This window comes from Talaromyces atroroseus (genome assembly GCF_001907595.1).
Source record: "Talaromyces atroroseus strain IBT 11181 chromosome Unknown scaffold_6, whole genome shotgun sequence".
Classification (NCBI taxonomy): domain Eukaryota; kingdom Fungi; phylum Ascomycota; class Eurotiomycetes; order Eurotiales; family Trichocomaceae; genus Talaromyces; species Talaromyces atroroseus.
In genome coordinates, this window is record NW_017971438.1 from 506599 (window position 1) to 519264 (window position 12666).

At 49.3% G+C, this 12666-nt stretch overlaps 4 protein-coding genes across 4 annotated transcripts; 2 read left to right on the forward strand and 2 right to left on the reverse strand.

Moving 5' to 3' along the window:
- Positions 1–777: 777 nt before the first annotated feature.
- Positions 778–3047, reverse strand: UA08_05108 (hypothetical protein; the record flags this gene model as incomplete). Its single annotated transcript, XM_020267394.1, has 2 exons — positions 778–931; positions 988–3047. 2 exons carry the CDS (start codon positions 3045–3047, stop codon positions 778–780), a joined length of 2214 nt encoding a protein of 737 aa, XP_020119632.1.
- Positions 3048–4346: 1299 nt separating this feature from the next.
- UA08_05109 (hypothetical protein) lies at positions 4347–5260 on the forward strand (the record flags this gene model as incomplete). The annotated part of the gene is made up of 2 exons (XM_020267395.1): positions 4347–4799; positions 4853–5260. The coding sequence occupies 2 exons, from the start codon at positions 4347–4349 to the stop codon at positions 5258–5260; spliced, it is 861 nt and encodes a 286-aa protein (XP_020119687.1).
- Positions 5261–5490: 230 nt separating this feature from the next.
- On the reverse strand, positions 5491–7050 carry UA08_05110 (hypothetical protein; the record flags this gene model as incomplete). Its single annotated transcript, XM_020267396.1, has 4 exons — positions 5491–6336; positions 6388–6551; positions 6608–6950; positions 7018–7050. 4 exons carry the CDS (start codon positions 7048–7050, stop codon positions 5491–5493), a joined length of 1386 nt encoding a protein of 461 aa, XP_020119633.1.
- Positions 7051–8700: 1650 nt separating this feature from the next.
- Positions 8701–10507, forward strand: UA08_05111 (hypothetical protein; the record flags this gene model as incomplete). The annotated part of the gene is made up of 4 exons (XM_020267397.1): positions 8701–8970; positions 9041–10307; positions 10369–10439; positions 10484–10507. 4 exons carry the CDS (start codon positions 8701–8703, stop codon positions 10505–10507), a joined length of 1632 nt encoding a protein of 543 aa, XP_020119688.1.
- Positions 10508–12666: the final 2159 nt, after the last annotated feature.

Below are 12666 nucleotides of genomic sequence, written 5' to 3' on the forward strand. Positions count from 1 at the left end.
GGGGGGGCGCGCGCGCGGCCTGCATCATAGCGTCGCATCGGTGGTAGTTAGGGTTGAAGACGTCGCTGAGATGACAAAAGTCGATGCTCAATACCATGCTAGTCTCAACTAGGCAGCTCCCGTACTAGCGGATACATGAAAATCCGGAGAAGTTGATTTAGACCAAACATCCCCGCAAATTTCACTCCGTAATCCATGACTTTAGATGACGGCTAGTAAGATTAATCTAATATCTGACTGGCATCCATGGCGATGTCGACACTTGGCCGACGCCACTGTCCATGCAGATGCCAATTAATTATTAATCGATTGCTGAAAAGGAGTTGGCTAGCCGAGGCTACGTGGGTTTCACGGGATAGTATGTTTTTTTCATGTCGACTTATTCAGGTTCAATTGAATGTATTGCATGCAAGACTGACATCAATAAATAAATAGCTTGTGTTCATTCTCTGACGAGCACCAGCATGAAAGGACAGCAAAGAAAGAAATGAAATTATCGTGACGACGAAGATTTGACCAGCCAAATAAAAGTATCCTGGGACAATCCAGGGTAAAGGTAAATAAAGGGTATCAATGAAAATAGAACAGGACCATGCCAGACAGAAATTTAGGAGAGTGAATTGAAAAGCATAAAGAATGGTAGAAAATGTGTCCTTCAGGAGAAAAATAGTGAACCCAACTCTTGTCAGATAATAGAAGAAACAGCGCACAAACAGTATATACGGCGATCGTGCGGAAATGAATAGCGAGAAAGTAAATGCATCGTAGAGCGTAAATCTATATAGTCGACTTTTTCCGCGCAAAAATGCTGCGTGTGCGAGACTTGCTGCGCGGCTTCTTCTCCTTGTCCGATGGCCCAGACTGGCGCCCCCGCGACTGTCTTGACTGTCTCGAGTCTTCCTCATCAGACATGTACTTGTCCTTGTAAATCCTGGAAAAAGCAGTCAGCCTTCGTGCCTAGTTGAACAATCCTCGGAGTGGTCTTACCAGCTATTGCCCACCATGCTCATCCCCTTAGCCTCCGCCATCCGATAATAATGCGCCGCCTTCTTCAGGTTCTTTTTGCAACCAATCCCCTCTGCATAGCAGAATCCGGCTTCCGCAAGCGCATCCGCATCGCCCCATCGTGCCGCAATTTCAAAGCACCGAAGAGCCAGAGCCTTATCTTGTTCAATGCCCCATCCATTCAGATGGCTGACGCCAAGTTCGTAAATGCCCAGGGCGAACTGCGCCTGTCGCGCCTTACGGGCTGCCGCATCCTTGCCCCCAACAGGCGCTTCCTCACCCTCATCTATGTCCAAACCAGCTGAATCAACGGCCTTTCGAAGCCATTGAACGCCCTCACGCTGATTCGGCCGCATGCCCCAACCGTGTCTGCAAGCCAACGCATACAAAAGCATACCAGTCGGGTGGTTCTGCTTCGCGGCGATGCGCAGATGGTATGTAGACTCCTGCAACGCGCCCTTTTCATGGCACTCAACGCCTTTTTCAACATGTTCCTCCGCTGTTTGCTCAATCACTGTAGCTGCAGCTCGCGAAGTCACTGGCCGGATTGTGCTGGCCGAATCTGTTGATAATGAGTGAGTGTCATCGAGACGCTCACTGTAAGAGCGTTGCAAGGCAGGGCGTATGTCCTGATAAGCGGGTTCCGTTTCTCGAATTATTTCATGAGATTGGCGCACTGTAGCTACAGGAACAGTGTCAAGTGGATCAACTCGCGTAGGAATCTCAGAAGGATTTCCTGGCTTGGGCGTCGGGGCGCCAGAGGAATCCTCTGCCGCTTCATGGGATTTCATTTCTGGAGATGACGATCGGTTGCGCTCTGAGCGGGGTGAATGTTCAAAAAGAGGTTCTTTCCATTCAAAATGTGGTGTCTGGAGGCCTTCGAACACCAAGGAATTCCTCGAGACCATGCGCCCACGAGGAAGAGAATACTTGGCATACACGTACGAAGACACTGCTGAGGACGGCGGTTCCTCGCCATTGTGTTTAGCCAACATAAGATCATTCCCCAGAACAATCGGTGCTGGTTTATGGTCTCTGCGGATACCGCTTGATGGATGATGGCTGTCCAAAGCAGGCGTGGAAGTATTAGAGCCTACCTGGCCAGAGGGCGGTGTTTCGCCAGGAATAATGGGGGATGGGGCGGATAGGCTTAGACTAGTGCTCGAGCGACTAAGAGGTCGTGAGAAATTAAAAGAGGGACGCGGCAGATAGTTCGAAGCTTCTGAGCTGACAGATGGCGACCTCGGGTGTGATCGAACGAACGGGGACATAGGCGAATGTGGCATGGATATGCCGCTGCCTGAAGATAGCTTGCGTGGTTTAGAAAACGTTGAGCCGGCGTTAGAACTAGTGTAGTCGTCGTCCGAACTTTCTGGTTGTCCGTATTTCGAATAATACAGAGACGGAGGCATGGGCGATACAGGAGATGCCAAAGTAGTTGAAACGGTAGGTGGATTAGAGTCGTAAGACGACTCGCGAGAGATGGAAGGCGACTTGCTCAAGTTGGATGTCGAAGCATTGCTACCGCCTGCTCCCAGGTCGCTTGGTAGCAATGAGGGGTTTTCGTCGGGTGATTCTGCCCTCAGTTGCCTGAGGTATTCGCCCGAGAGTTGGTTGCTTGACCCCCCAATCGCTGGAATTGACAGGCCACTGATTCGTGGATGTTGAGACTGCGGCCGGAACTGGGGTTCCTCATATGCAAGACGCGCAGGCGAGTCCGCGCTTGGGGCCGTTCCTTGCGAGGTTTGAGAGTTGTCCGAACCCTTCGAACGGAAATACCCAGGGCGGGGTTGCGAGAGTGATCGCGCAACGCTTTGGGGAGGCAGTCTACTCATTCGCCGGTCTCTTCGCATCGACTCCCCCAGTTGCCGCGAGAGCAGACGACCTTGAGCTGCAAATGCGTCGAGAGGAGACAGGGCAGGCGGCACCTCGCCATCGAAATGCTCGATGCGCGGTGATGGTAGTCGGGGGGACGGACTCCCTCTCATCGAGCTGGAGTCCGCTTGGGGGCGCAGGTCAAGTAAATCCAGGTTCGACGACATGGTGAAATTAACCTGGCCCAGTAAATGTAGTTGCGATGATCCTACCCGGGCGGAAATTCGGGGGTGGGTAGGGTAGTGATTGGCGCAGCAATCGACGATGACGGAGCACCACTGTGGTGCTGGATATGAGGACGACGGTGATGCTGGTCCGAAGGCAGTACAGCGACAGCGATGCTCAGCATTGGTGAGTGCGACAAGTAGAGGTAGGCGCAGACTAATTGAGGCGCCGCGGTCGAAGGCGACTGATTAGTCTAGGGTTTTGGGGTGAGACACGGAGATGGCGAAGGAGCGGCGGCCTCAAACCAGCTTGAATCTAAACGAAGTAGCTGGCTGGTGGGTGGCAAGTAAGGAACGGACAGCTCTAGCATAGCCGAGCAGAGAGACAACAAGATGATGCTTGGCAGGCGATGGCGGTTGATGAAGAGGTGTTTGAGGGAAAAGACGCTGTTGCTGTCCAGGCAGTCAGGCACCCGCCCAAGGGGGGGAGGAAAGAGCAAGGTCAGCCAATCAGAGGCCCCGCTGCAGGGCCCGCCCTTAGTCAAGAGTCCAGGCTAAATATAGCTAATTGGATAATAGTAGTCAGTAAACACTGGCCGGTACGGAGTAAACAGTCGTGCAGGACATACAAATGCACATTGTCTCGAAGGATTGTTGGCGCCGACTAGCAGACACACAACATGCTCTGGTGCCTTGCATCTGCTTGCACGGAGCAGCAAGCAGCACGACGAGAGATTTATTCAGGGGCAGTCGAGACTGTCTCCGCAAGGCTTGGCATCTTGGCGGCTCTTCTTCCGTCTCCCCTTCTTTTTGTACTAAGAATGTCATGAATTTTACCATGGCAATACCACGCTCGTACGAGCCCCTGCGCTTTCATTGGTGGAACTGCCCCGCCGCGCGCGCAAGTTGCTGTGCCCGCCAATCACAAGCTGCACCCGGGTACATAATTACGTACCGTACTGGGTTACCTGGCTGCAGACAAAATGAAGTCAGCGCAAGGAGAAACTGCTCCATACGTTCATTCGCCATGGCAATCGCTGACTGAAGTTGTAAACGACCTACTAATGTGATAGTCTAGGAGCAATCCCATCTCCATACGGAGTACTCCATACCCCGCAATATCTCCGACCACTCAAGATGAATCCCTTCATTGGCGGCTGTACCACGGAACGCAGGCAGATCACGAGATCCGTTCACGGTGCGACCATGACGGTGCGACATGGGCTGACATAAAGAGACATCGCTCACAGCCCCACGAGGGCGACATCAACAACCTTCAAACTATCTCTCTCCTGTCGAAAAATGGCCCGTCGCCCGTTCCTGGCTCTGTTCGGCGCGGATCCTGCACTGGACCATCTGCATCCCTACGAGACCTCTTGGCTGCTCCCTCCAGTGCTGCTCGGCGCACTCCGAGCCATCATCGCCGTCTACGTCTTCTTCTGCCTTATCTACATCTTCTGCTACTACGGCACGCACGATGGCGACCACTACCTCATCGGCCAGACCTTCAGCTACTTCACTTATCTGAATTTCTGGGGCATGGCGTTTTACTTCGCCGTTGCTGCATTTCACAGCTTTGCATATGCCGCCACTGGACGCTCGGTGATGTTTGAGAAGCTGCCGCGTGTTTTCCGGGGCTTGCATGCCCTCTTTTACTCGTGCATCACCACGTTCCCGTTTCTGGTGCTGATTGTGTACTGGGGGGTTTTGTATCCTGGCACGTGGTTTAAAACGTGGTTCGAAGCATGGAGTAATGTTAGTCCTTCTCTTTCTTCGCAACGAGAGCTACTCCATGACTGACTGTATAGGTCTCTGAACACGGCCTTATTGGCCTCTACGCCCTTCTAGAACTCTTCCTAGCCACCACCCCAACCCATCCATTGATCAATCTAGCATTCCTCATCCTCATCCTTGCCCTCTACTTATCCCTTGCTTATCTGACCCATAAAACCGAGGGGTTCTATGCTTATTCCTTCCTTGATCCTGGAACTCACGGTCAGCACAGTGGCAAGGTGGCCGCATACTGCTTTACCATTTTGGCGGCCATCATAGTGATATTCCTTGTCACCTGGGTGTGCATCTGGCTGCGTCAGAGACTGACTGGCGGGAGAATCAAGAGGGCGAGGCGTGATCGGACGTTGATTTACTCAAGTAATAATAATGGCAATTATAATGCGCAGCCGGACTTTATAACAAAGGGGCCGAATGAATTTTAATGTGTTGGCCGAAAATTCTATATCAATATCTTCTTGGTTAAATGACTGATGCCCGTTCTGTTGTGATACCTAGTTGGATTACGTTGTCCTTCACACACACACACACACACATATTATGAAATAATGGATGATGTTATGATTTCGTGCTTGATACTACCTAGGTATAGAAGAGTGGAACTAAATAGATTGGAGTTTATACTTTTAAAGTAGAATATAAAATAAAGACTGAATTATAGTCTTTCCCACCCAGTCTCACTACTATTTCCGCTCTCCGATGAGGACTGAGGCAGATTCCCCTGTCCCAACATCCATCCTACAAGACTGGTCGGGATCCATTCGCCAATTATTCCGTATGACCGAGAACCGCGGCCAACATAAACCACAGCCTTCCTCCTTGTCTTCCTGCCAAACACTGACTTCCGAGACGGCGCTATACTATCAAATACGGCGTTGTGCAAGACCCGCGCAGGCGATCCTCGGACCGCATTGGGCCCCGTGGAGGCTACAGGCCGCTGTTCAACGCTGGACAGATAAGAAGGTCCGTACAGGGATCGATGGTGATGGCTCCACGCAAGGACCTCTGTGCCAGCCACTTGAGGAACCCGGAAGTGCGGGCCCAAGTCTATATTCCCCAATTTCATTTCAACAATGTCCGTGTTGCATGAGGCGCCGTTGCTGAATTGCAACAGCCGAAGCTCCTGGCGAAGCGAAGTTGCAAACCCAGATAGAGCTCGCGTTACGGCGACTTCGGGGCCGGCATATGGTGCTGATAAAGACGCTGAGATTGACGGATAAAGGAACACAATGGAATTACTCTGATTTCGGTGTGTGAGGAGAGGGATGAATAATTGTGTGATTAATATCGGTGATAGAAGTCGTGTATTGATTGTATCGGCCCAGTTAGATGCTGTGATTGTCGGCACAGGGCCGGTTGGGTAGTTCAAAGAGGGGAGTATAATGAGTCCACTCAGTTGGCATGTATGAGGCTGGATGCCAGGTGCTGGAGACTGCGGTTGCGATATCAACGAGTATATGCCATGCAGCGCAGGGTGGATTTCTGACGGCGTGGGAGGTGCCTTTTATATTTTGTCAGCTTGGTAAACAAACAATGTATGATTTCCGCTTACTGTTGTCAAGTCCAGATGCAGAGCCCGAATGTCAGACCGATTTTGCATCTGGATTGTATGCTCTTCCTCTACCGATTGGACCACGACATAGACAATAAAGCCGCGACGCTCGAGGTCCTCCGCTATTGCTCTTGTCATGGGTTCATGCGGCGACCCAGCAATGACTTGGAAATGGATTAGTCAGTATTTAATAGAATGTTGTTTGTCTCGTCAAACGCACCGACTATTTCCTTCCGCGCACCGTTTCCAGCACGCCGAGCTCTTCTCTTCCGGTTATTGAACGATCGACTTCCCAGATATAAAACAGCGCCTGTTCCAAAGAATGCCGCGATGGCAGCTGTCCACGCTCTGTGTCGCATCACCCAGTCGTACGCACGTTCAGAGACCGACCGCGGCGGCGGCCGTCGGAGAGCAGGGAGATCGCGCGACCCGAACGATATAACATGAGGGAAATACACAGTCAATGCATCTTTGATGACGGTTGCTGCGTAGTCGACATTGCGATCGATGGATTCTGCGACCTCCGCAGAATATCGCTTTACGTCATGCGGGACGGAGGCGAGCTGGAATTATTGTCGCGTGTCAGTTTTGTACTGGGCAATTGTAGAGTCTGTTGGAGATGCCACTCACGAAGTCAAAAAAGAACTGGTCGTCGCTCGTCATTTTGGTTTCGCGATTGTACATTCATGGAAAGCGATAGTGTGACGATGAGTGAGAAGAGAGGGAAGTTCTTTTCAACTCGGCGATAGATAAGGCCCTATCGCCGGGTCAATCACATGACACCAGCCCGCAATGGAAATGCTTTCTTCTCTCGACAAACCTGCTTCAAGAATATCAATCACGGCTTGGAATATTCAGAGACGACATTGCATCTGGAAAAGAAAGGGAAATGGTGATAAATGAGGAAAATGGGCTGAAGAGGAAAGCATCCACGTCTTGCACTGCATGTCAACGCCGGAAACACATGGTCAGAATACCATCAAAAGTATTAAGTCTTAGAACATCTAGTGCTAACGTCGCAAAGTGTAGCCCTGAATGGCCGTGTATTTATTGCCAGTCAAGGATTCTAGCCCATCTCTGTCGATTTTCGTCAAAGACTTCAGCCAAGGTCAACGATATATCTAGAATAGCAAGAGGTACGGGCGGCTACATCGTAGAAGCTCTGAGTTATCATATTTCTTATTCATGTCTCAACCTAACTAGACGTGAGCTAGGAACTTACTAGGAAGTCAAACGGAGGGCTCTCCCAATATCAAAAGCAAACACCGCTCCATCATGTGCATTTCACGGCTCTCTGGGTTATATGGCCGATGAAAAGGAACTAATTGGGATATCTTTATCGGCTTCCCTTTGACTCTAGAATGATATTGCATCTCGTTTACCGTCAAAGATGCATATGTCGCTGGCTAGTATACCCCCAAAGTCCTATAGCAGTGAGCATGAGTTTTCTGTCCATTCTTGGTTATATCTATTCTTCCGTAGACATTCTGGTGCAGTACTTTCTAAAAAGACCTTTACTATCAGCACTATATGCTATATCCCCGACTTTTTCCCAGGAATATACGAACAGGTTGGCGAGACCAGGCCAGTTGATCACCAGGAATAGCACAGAACGGCAGATAATAGCCGTCTTCCTGATTCTGAAAGTGCAATGAGGAGAAACGAGTCTGGCGTATCCACATTATTCCGGATTCTATGAATGACAATACAGCACCTGACACCGGAATATCTGATACTTCATTAGCCTTCAATCTAGATCTAGCTGAAATGGTAGCGATCCAATATTGGCTGCCAGGGGCCGGAGATCTATCCGTACTGGCCCTGGGAGCACTGGACCAGACACTATACGGGATAATCTTGGGTTGAATCTGCTCTTTTAGTCTCTTGCATAATATAGAGTAAGAACGACAACTTCCTCTTCGAAAGGATTAGTCAGCAGTAGTAAGCCAAGAATGGGTATTTGAACAGAAAGATCTCTGGCTATAGAGACTGACTTCTGGAATGAATACACGGTATAAATTAGACTTTACCAGCGCATGAACCGTGCAGGTGTCCTTGTCTTGTCGCCGCAGTCGATAATTTGATGTCAATTTACCAAGATAGGCAGTGGTGCTTAATGCGTACGTAGTACGAGTGCATCTTATCAGCCCTTCCCGATCAGGAAAAAGGCGGGGTTGGTGATAAGAGCAACAACAGACAGCACCACCTCACCTACCTAATACCAAAGTAGCATCACTCTCATCCGCTGAGTTGTCCTCATCTGTTTCCATCTCCTATATAGATAGTTCTGCTCTTGTGAACAACAGACACAAAATGGGTCGCACTCCATGGCAAGACATCGCCCAAAGAGCACAGGATGCTCGCGACAAGACCATCGCATTAGTCCAACCACCAGTTCCTGATGTGCCAGCCGAGCTGCCCCTGAATGTGGTGGAGGTGCCTAAGAAGCTGTTGACTGCCAGAGAGGTTGAGATCACCGAAACTCCACCGGAGGAGCTCGTCATCAAGCTTGCATCGGGGGCATGGACGAGCGTGGAGGTCGCAACTACATTTCTGCGCCGTGCAGGGTTAGCCCAAAAACTGGTGTGCCTTATTATTCATGGATATATATATCGATGATCTTCAGATACACAAATATCTAACTTCTATCGAGGTCAATTGCATTACGGAACTCATCCCCGATGAAGCCCTCGAACGAGCAAAATACCTGGACGACTATCTAGCCAAATACGGAAAGCCTATTGGCCCTCTCCACGGACTGCCAGTCAGCATCAAAGAACATCTTCCCATGAAAGGCCGTACTATAGACTGCGGATATGTCGCATGGTGGGGACGCATTTCAGATGTCACTTTTAGCGGAACAGAGGCATTGTACAAAGCAGGCGCGGTGCTATACGCCCGGACTACGCAACCACAATCTTTGATGCATCTTGCAACCTCGAGTAATCTATACGGTGAAACTGTCTGTCCTTACAATCGAAATCTAACTAGTGGAGGTAGCTCGGGCGGAGAAGGCGCGCTGATAGCCCTAAACGGCAGTGTGGTGGGAATCGGTACTGATATTGGCGGAAGTATTCGCAGTCCCGCTGCAAATAATGGAATATACGGCCTCCGTCCCACGAGTAGCAGATTTCCATATGATAAGGCTGCTGCTGGGTATGGACCGATGGCAATCCCGTGCGTTGCTGGTCCCTTGAGCGCTTCTCGGGGTGGATTGCGGCTCATCATGAAAACAGTCATAGACTCAAAGCCGTGGTTGACCGAACCATCGCTTTTGCCGTTTCCATGGCGTGATGATGTGAGCCACTTTGCACCAGGCAAAAAAATCAAGATTGGCGTTCTGTGGGACGATGGAGTTGTGAAGCCACACCCTCCCGTTACCCGGGCGCTGAATGAGGTTGTGAATAAGCTTCGTGATGTTCCTGGAGTTGAAATCGTGGATTGGAAACCGTATAAGCACGACTATGCTTGGGAGAGGATAGCATCGCTTTACTATGCTGACGGCGCAGCTCATAATTTCGAAATCTTTGCTGAAGGTGGAGAGCCTATGTTGCCGCTGACTCATTTCATCATGACAGAAAATGAACATCGCAAGAGACTACAGATCGAAGAGATCTGGGAGCTAATGGAGAAGAATGCGGAGTATAGGAAAGAATACGCTGCGCAGTGGAACAGCACGGCCACTGGGGTGGATGAAAGTGGATTTCCTACGGGGATGGTTGATGTGATTCTTTCTCCAACAGGTCCAGGTGCTGCTCCTCCTTTGAATCAGGCCAGGTATTGGGGTTATACCTCTCAGTGGAATCTGCTTGATTACCCTGCAGCGGTCTTTCCCGTAACGAAAGTACAGCCAGACCTCGACAGGGTTGATGAGGGTTACGAGCCAAGGAACAGCAAGGATGAATTCAACTACAAGCTTTGTCAGTGGTGTAACCCATCCTAAAAATTGTCACAATCGCTAACTCCAAGACGTCAATATAGATGAACCTGAATTATATCGTGATGTTCCTGTTTCTCTTCAGCTTATCGGGCGCCCATATGAAGATGAAAAGGTATGTCTTAAGATGTTGCTAATAGTATTATGTGCGTCCACAAGCTAAGTAGGAGATCAGGTCCTTGAAGCTCTCGATTTCATCCACGAACATGTTACTTTGTCGTTCGCCAAATGATGCATGATCCATCCTAAGACGCAGATATAATTCTATTTCATGATAATGAAAAAGAATTGAAAATCCTTTGTTTGGGTATCAATGTCCATGACAGATGCAATTGCGTAGCGGAATGACTGCTATGTGATAATAGTACAGTGACATGTAACGGTAGAATTGTGAAACCAATCATTGGTTATTCATGACTCTTTCGAATCTAGATTTCAAGCCGGCTGATATTTGCTTCTAACAAATCACGGCTTCAAAGTAGGACCGTAAAACCGAGCGCTGACATTTGTCGTGCTTGTTTATAGGCGAAGAGAAGAATAAAACCTCACCAGCGACCCTTCATCTCCCATTCATAGCTTCCAATCACCTCATGAATATTGCTTTCCCGGTTGTGTATTCTTCCCGGGACAAATTCTGTCCCATGTAAGCCATAAGGCAGCAGCAAGACAGACTGCATGGAGCTCCAAGGGTGTAAAGTGATCTTCCCCTTGACCTGACTATATCTATCCATGGCTTGTACCATGTAGATGGCCTCAAAGAACACTTATTTCATAATTCGGAGATTTAGCTCATTGCACTGTTTGAATATCTGCGCAGAACTTGATTTCAACTACTCTCTCATCCTCAAAAAAGGCCACAGCTATGTGCTTCACTGAGCTTTAGGAGAGCGCTGTAGAAGACCTGTTCATCAGCGTATACTCATAAGCAGAGATGTGAAAGAGATAAAACCACCTAAAATAAACAGACTGCGCTGTCCAGTATCCATCCGCGACAGTGCGGTTCGCCCTTACTAAACTCAGGAGCAAAATAAGCGCGTCAGAGAGAAGCCTAATCTCATTTAGGGTATCTTCTGGCCTGACGGTGTCATCATCAACATGTCTAACGACCCGACCAAGTAAATGAGATGCTTGTGTTGGTCGTGCAGAAGGGTTAGTGAGCTCACTGGCAGGGAGGAGAGGTAAACTTTCTGGGGAGGGACCATTTCCTAAATAGCAAACTTAATAAGATAGACGAAAGAAGAAGGGGGAGAACAATGAAAAAATGAGAAAACAGCAAAACAGCAAAAGGGGGAAATGGGGAAAGCGTACTCCGCTGTCCCACGTTTGGTCATTACATGGAATACATGTATCCTTTGTTTGTTCCTCCGTACAAAGTGGTCAGCGGGTGCTCCCAAGTAAGGCATACCTAAAAACGGTTCTCGAAGATAAAAGAGAGAAACACACCTGTCGAGCATAAATATGAGCCATCACACTCGTCGTCTCTCTTGCCGGTCAACTCAATTTCGCGGGGTTCGTTGCAAAAGGCTTTGGTGCGGCATTATCGTGAAGTCCCATTGCGATGACTTACCGTGCACAGTCAGCGATAGTGAGATAGGCTGCAGGAAGCATTCCATAGACCAGCTCGTACACAGCGATTAAAAGCTTCGCCTGAAGTTTCAGCATTAAAAAGACGCCCACACAGTCTAAGATAAAAGAGTATTGTTTTGTTTTAGTATAGAGAGGTGACTTCCTCGTACGTGACCCTGAGGGGGATTCGAGAACCAGCTCCATGGACAGTAGCATTAAGGCAGCTGCGGCAGAGTTTAGTGGCCGGCCTAATTTGCCTCAGATGTGCGCCTGCTGATAATGGGCATCCACGGTTGAATAAATCTGTAATGTTCCGTTTTGAGCATGTGGGTATCATGGGTATCTCCAAGCATCTGAGAAGCAGCCGGGGGAATGGGCAGATCGAATGGGCCAGGGAGGAAAGTCCTATGCCCGAGAATCTCCGTATTCAAAAAGGTTAACTGGTGATATGTATCACTCGTGGCTGATTTTCAATGTTATCATCAATTCTGAGTGGAATAATTAAGTACTTGACTGCGAGGACAATAGCGAAACTTGCCCTTCAAACTCGCGGATCCTGGCATAGAGTTGAGTGACCTCGTCTTCGGGCGATGCTGATTCGGAGTACTGACACACCCGACCTGTCCTTTATTTGTTTATTTGCTAAATTGGCATACCGTTCCGGCTTCATGATCATCTGGATAAATGGCCTACCTCATGCCCAGGAGCAACTGGTTAAGCCCTCGTCACAGCCCCGCTTACCCTTTCGACATGCAAGGCAGGCCCACGGGGCTAGC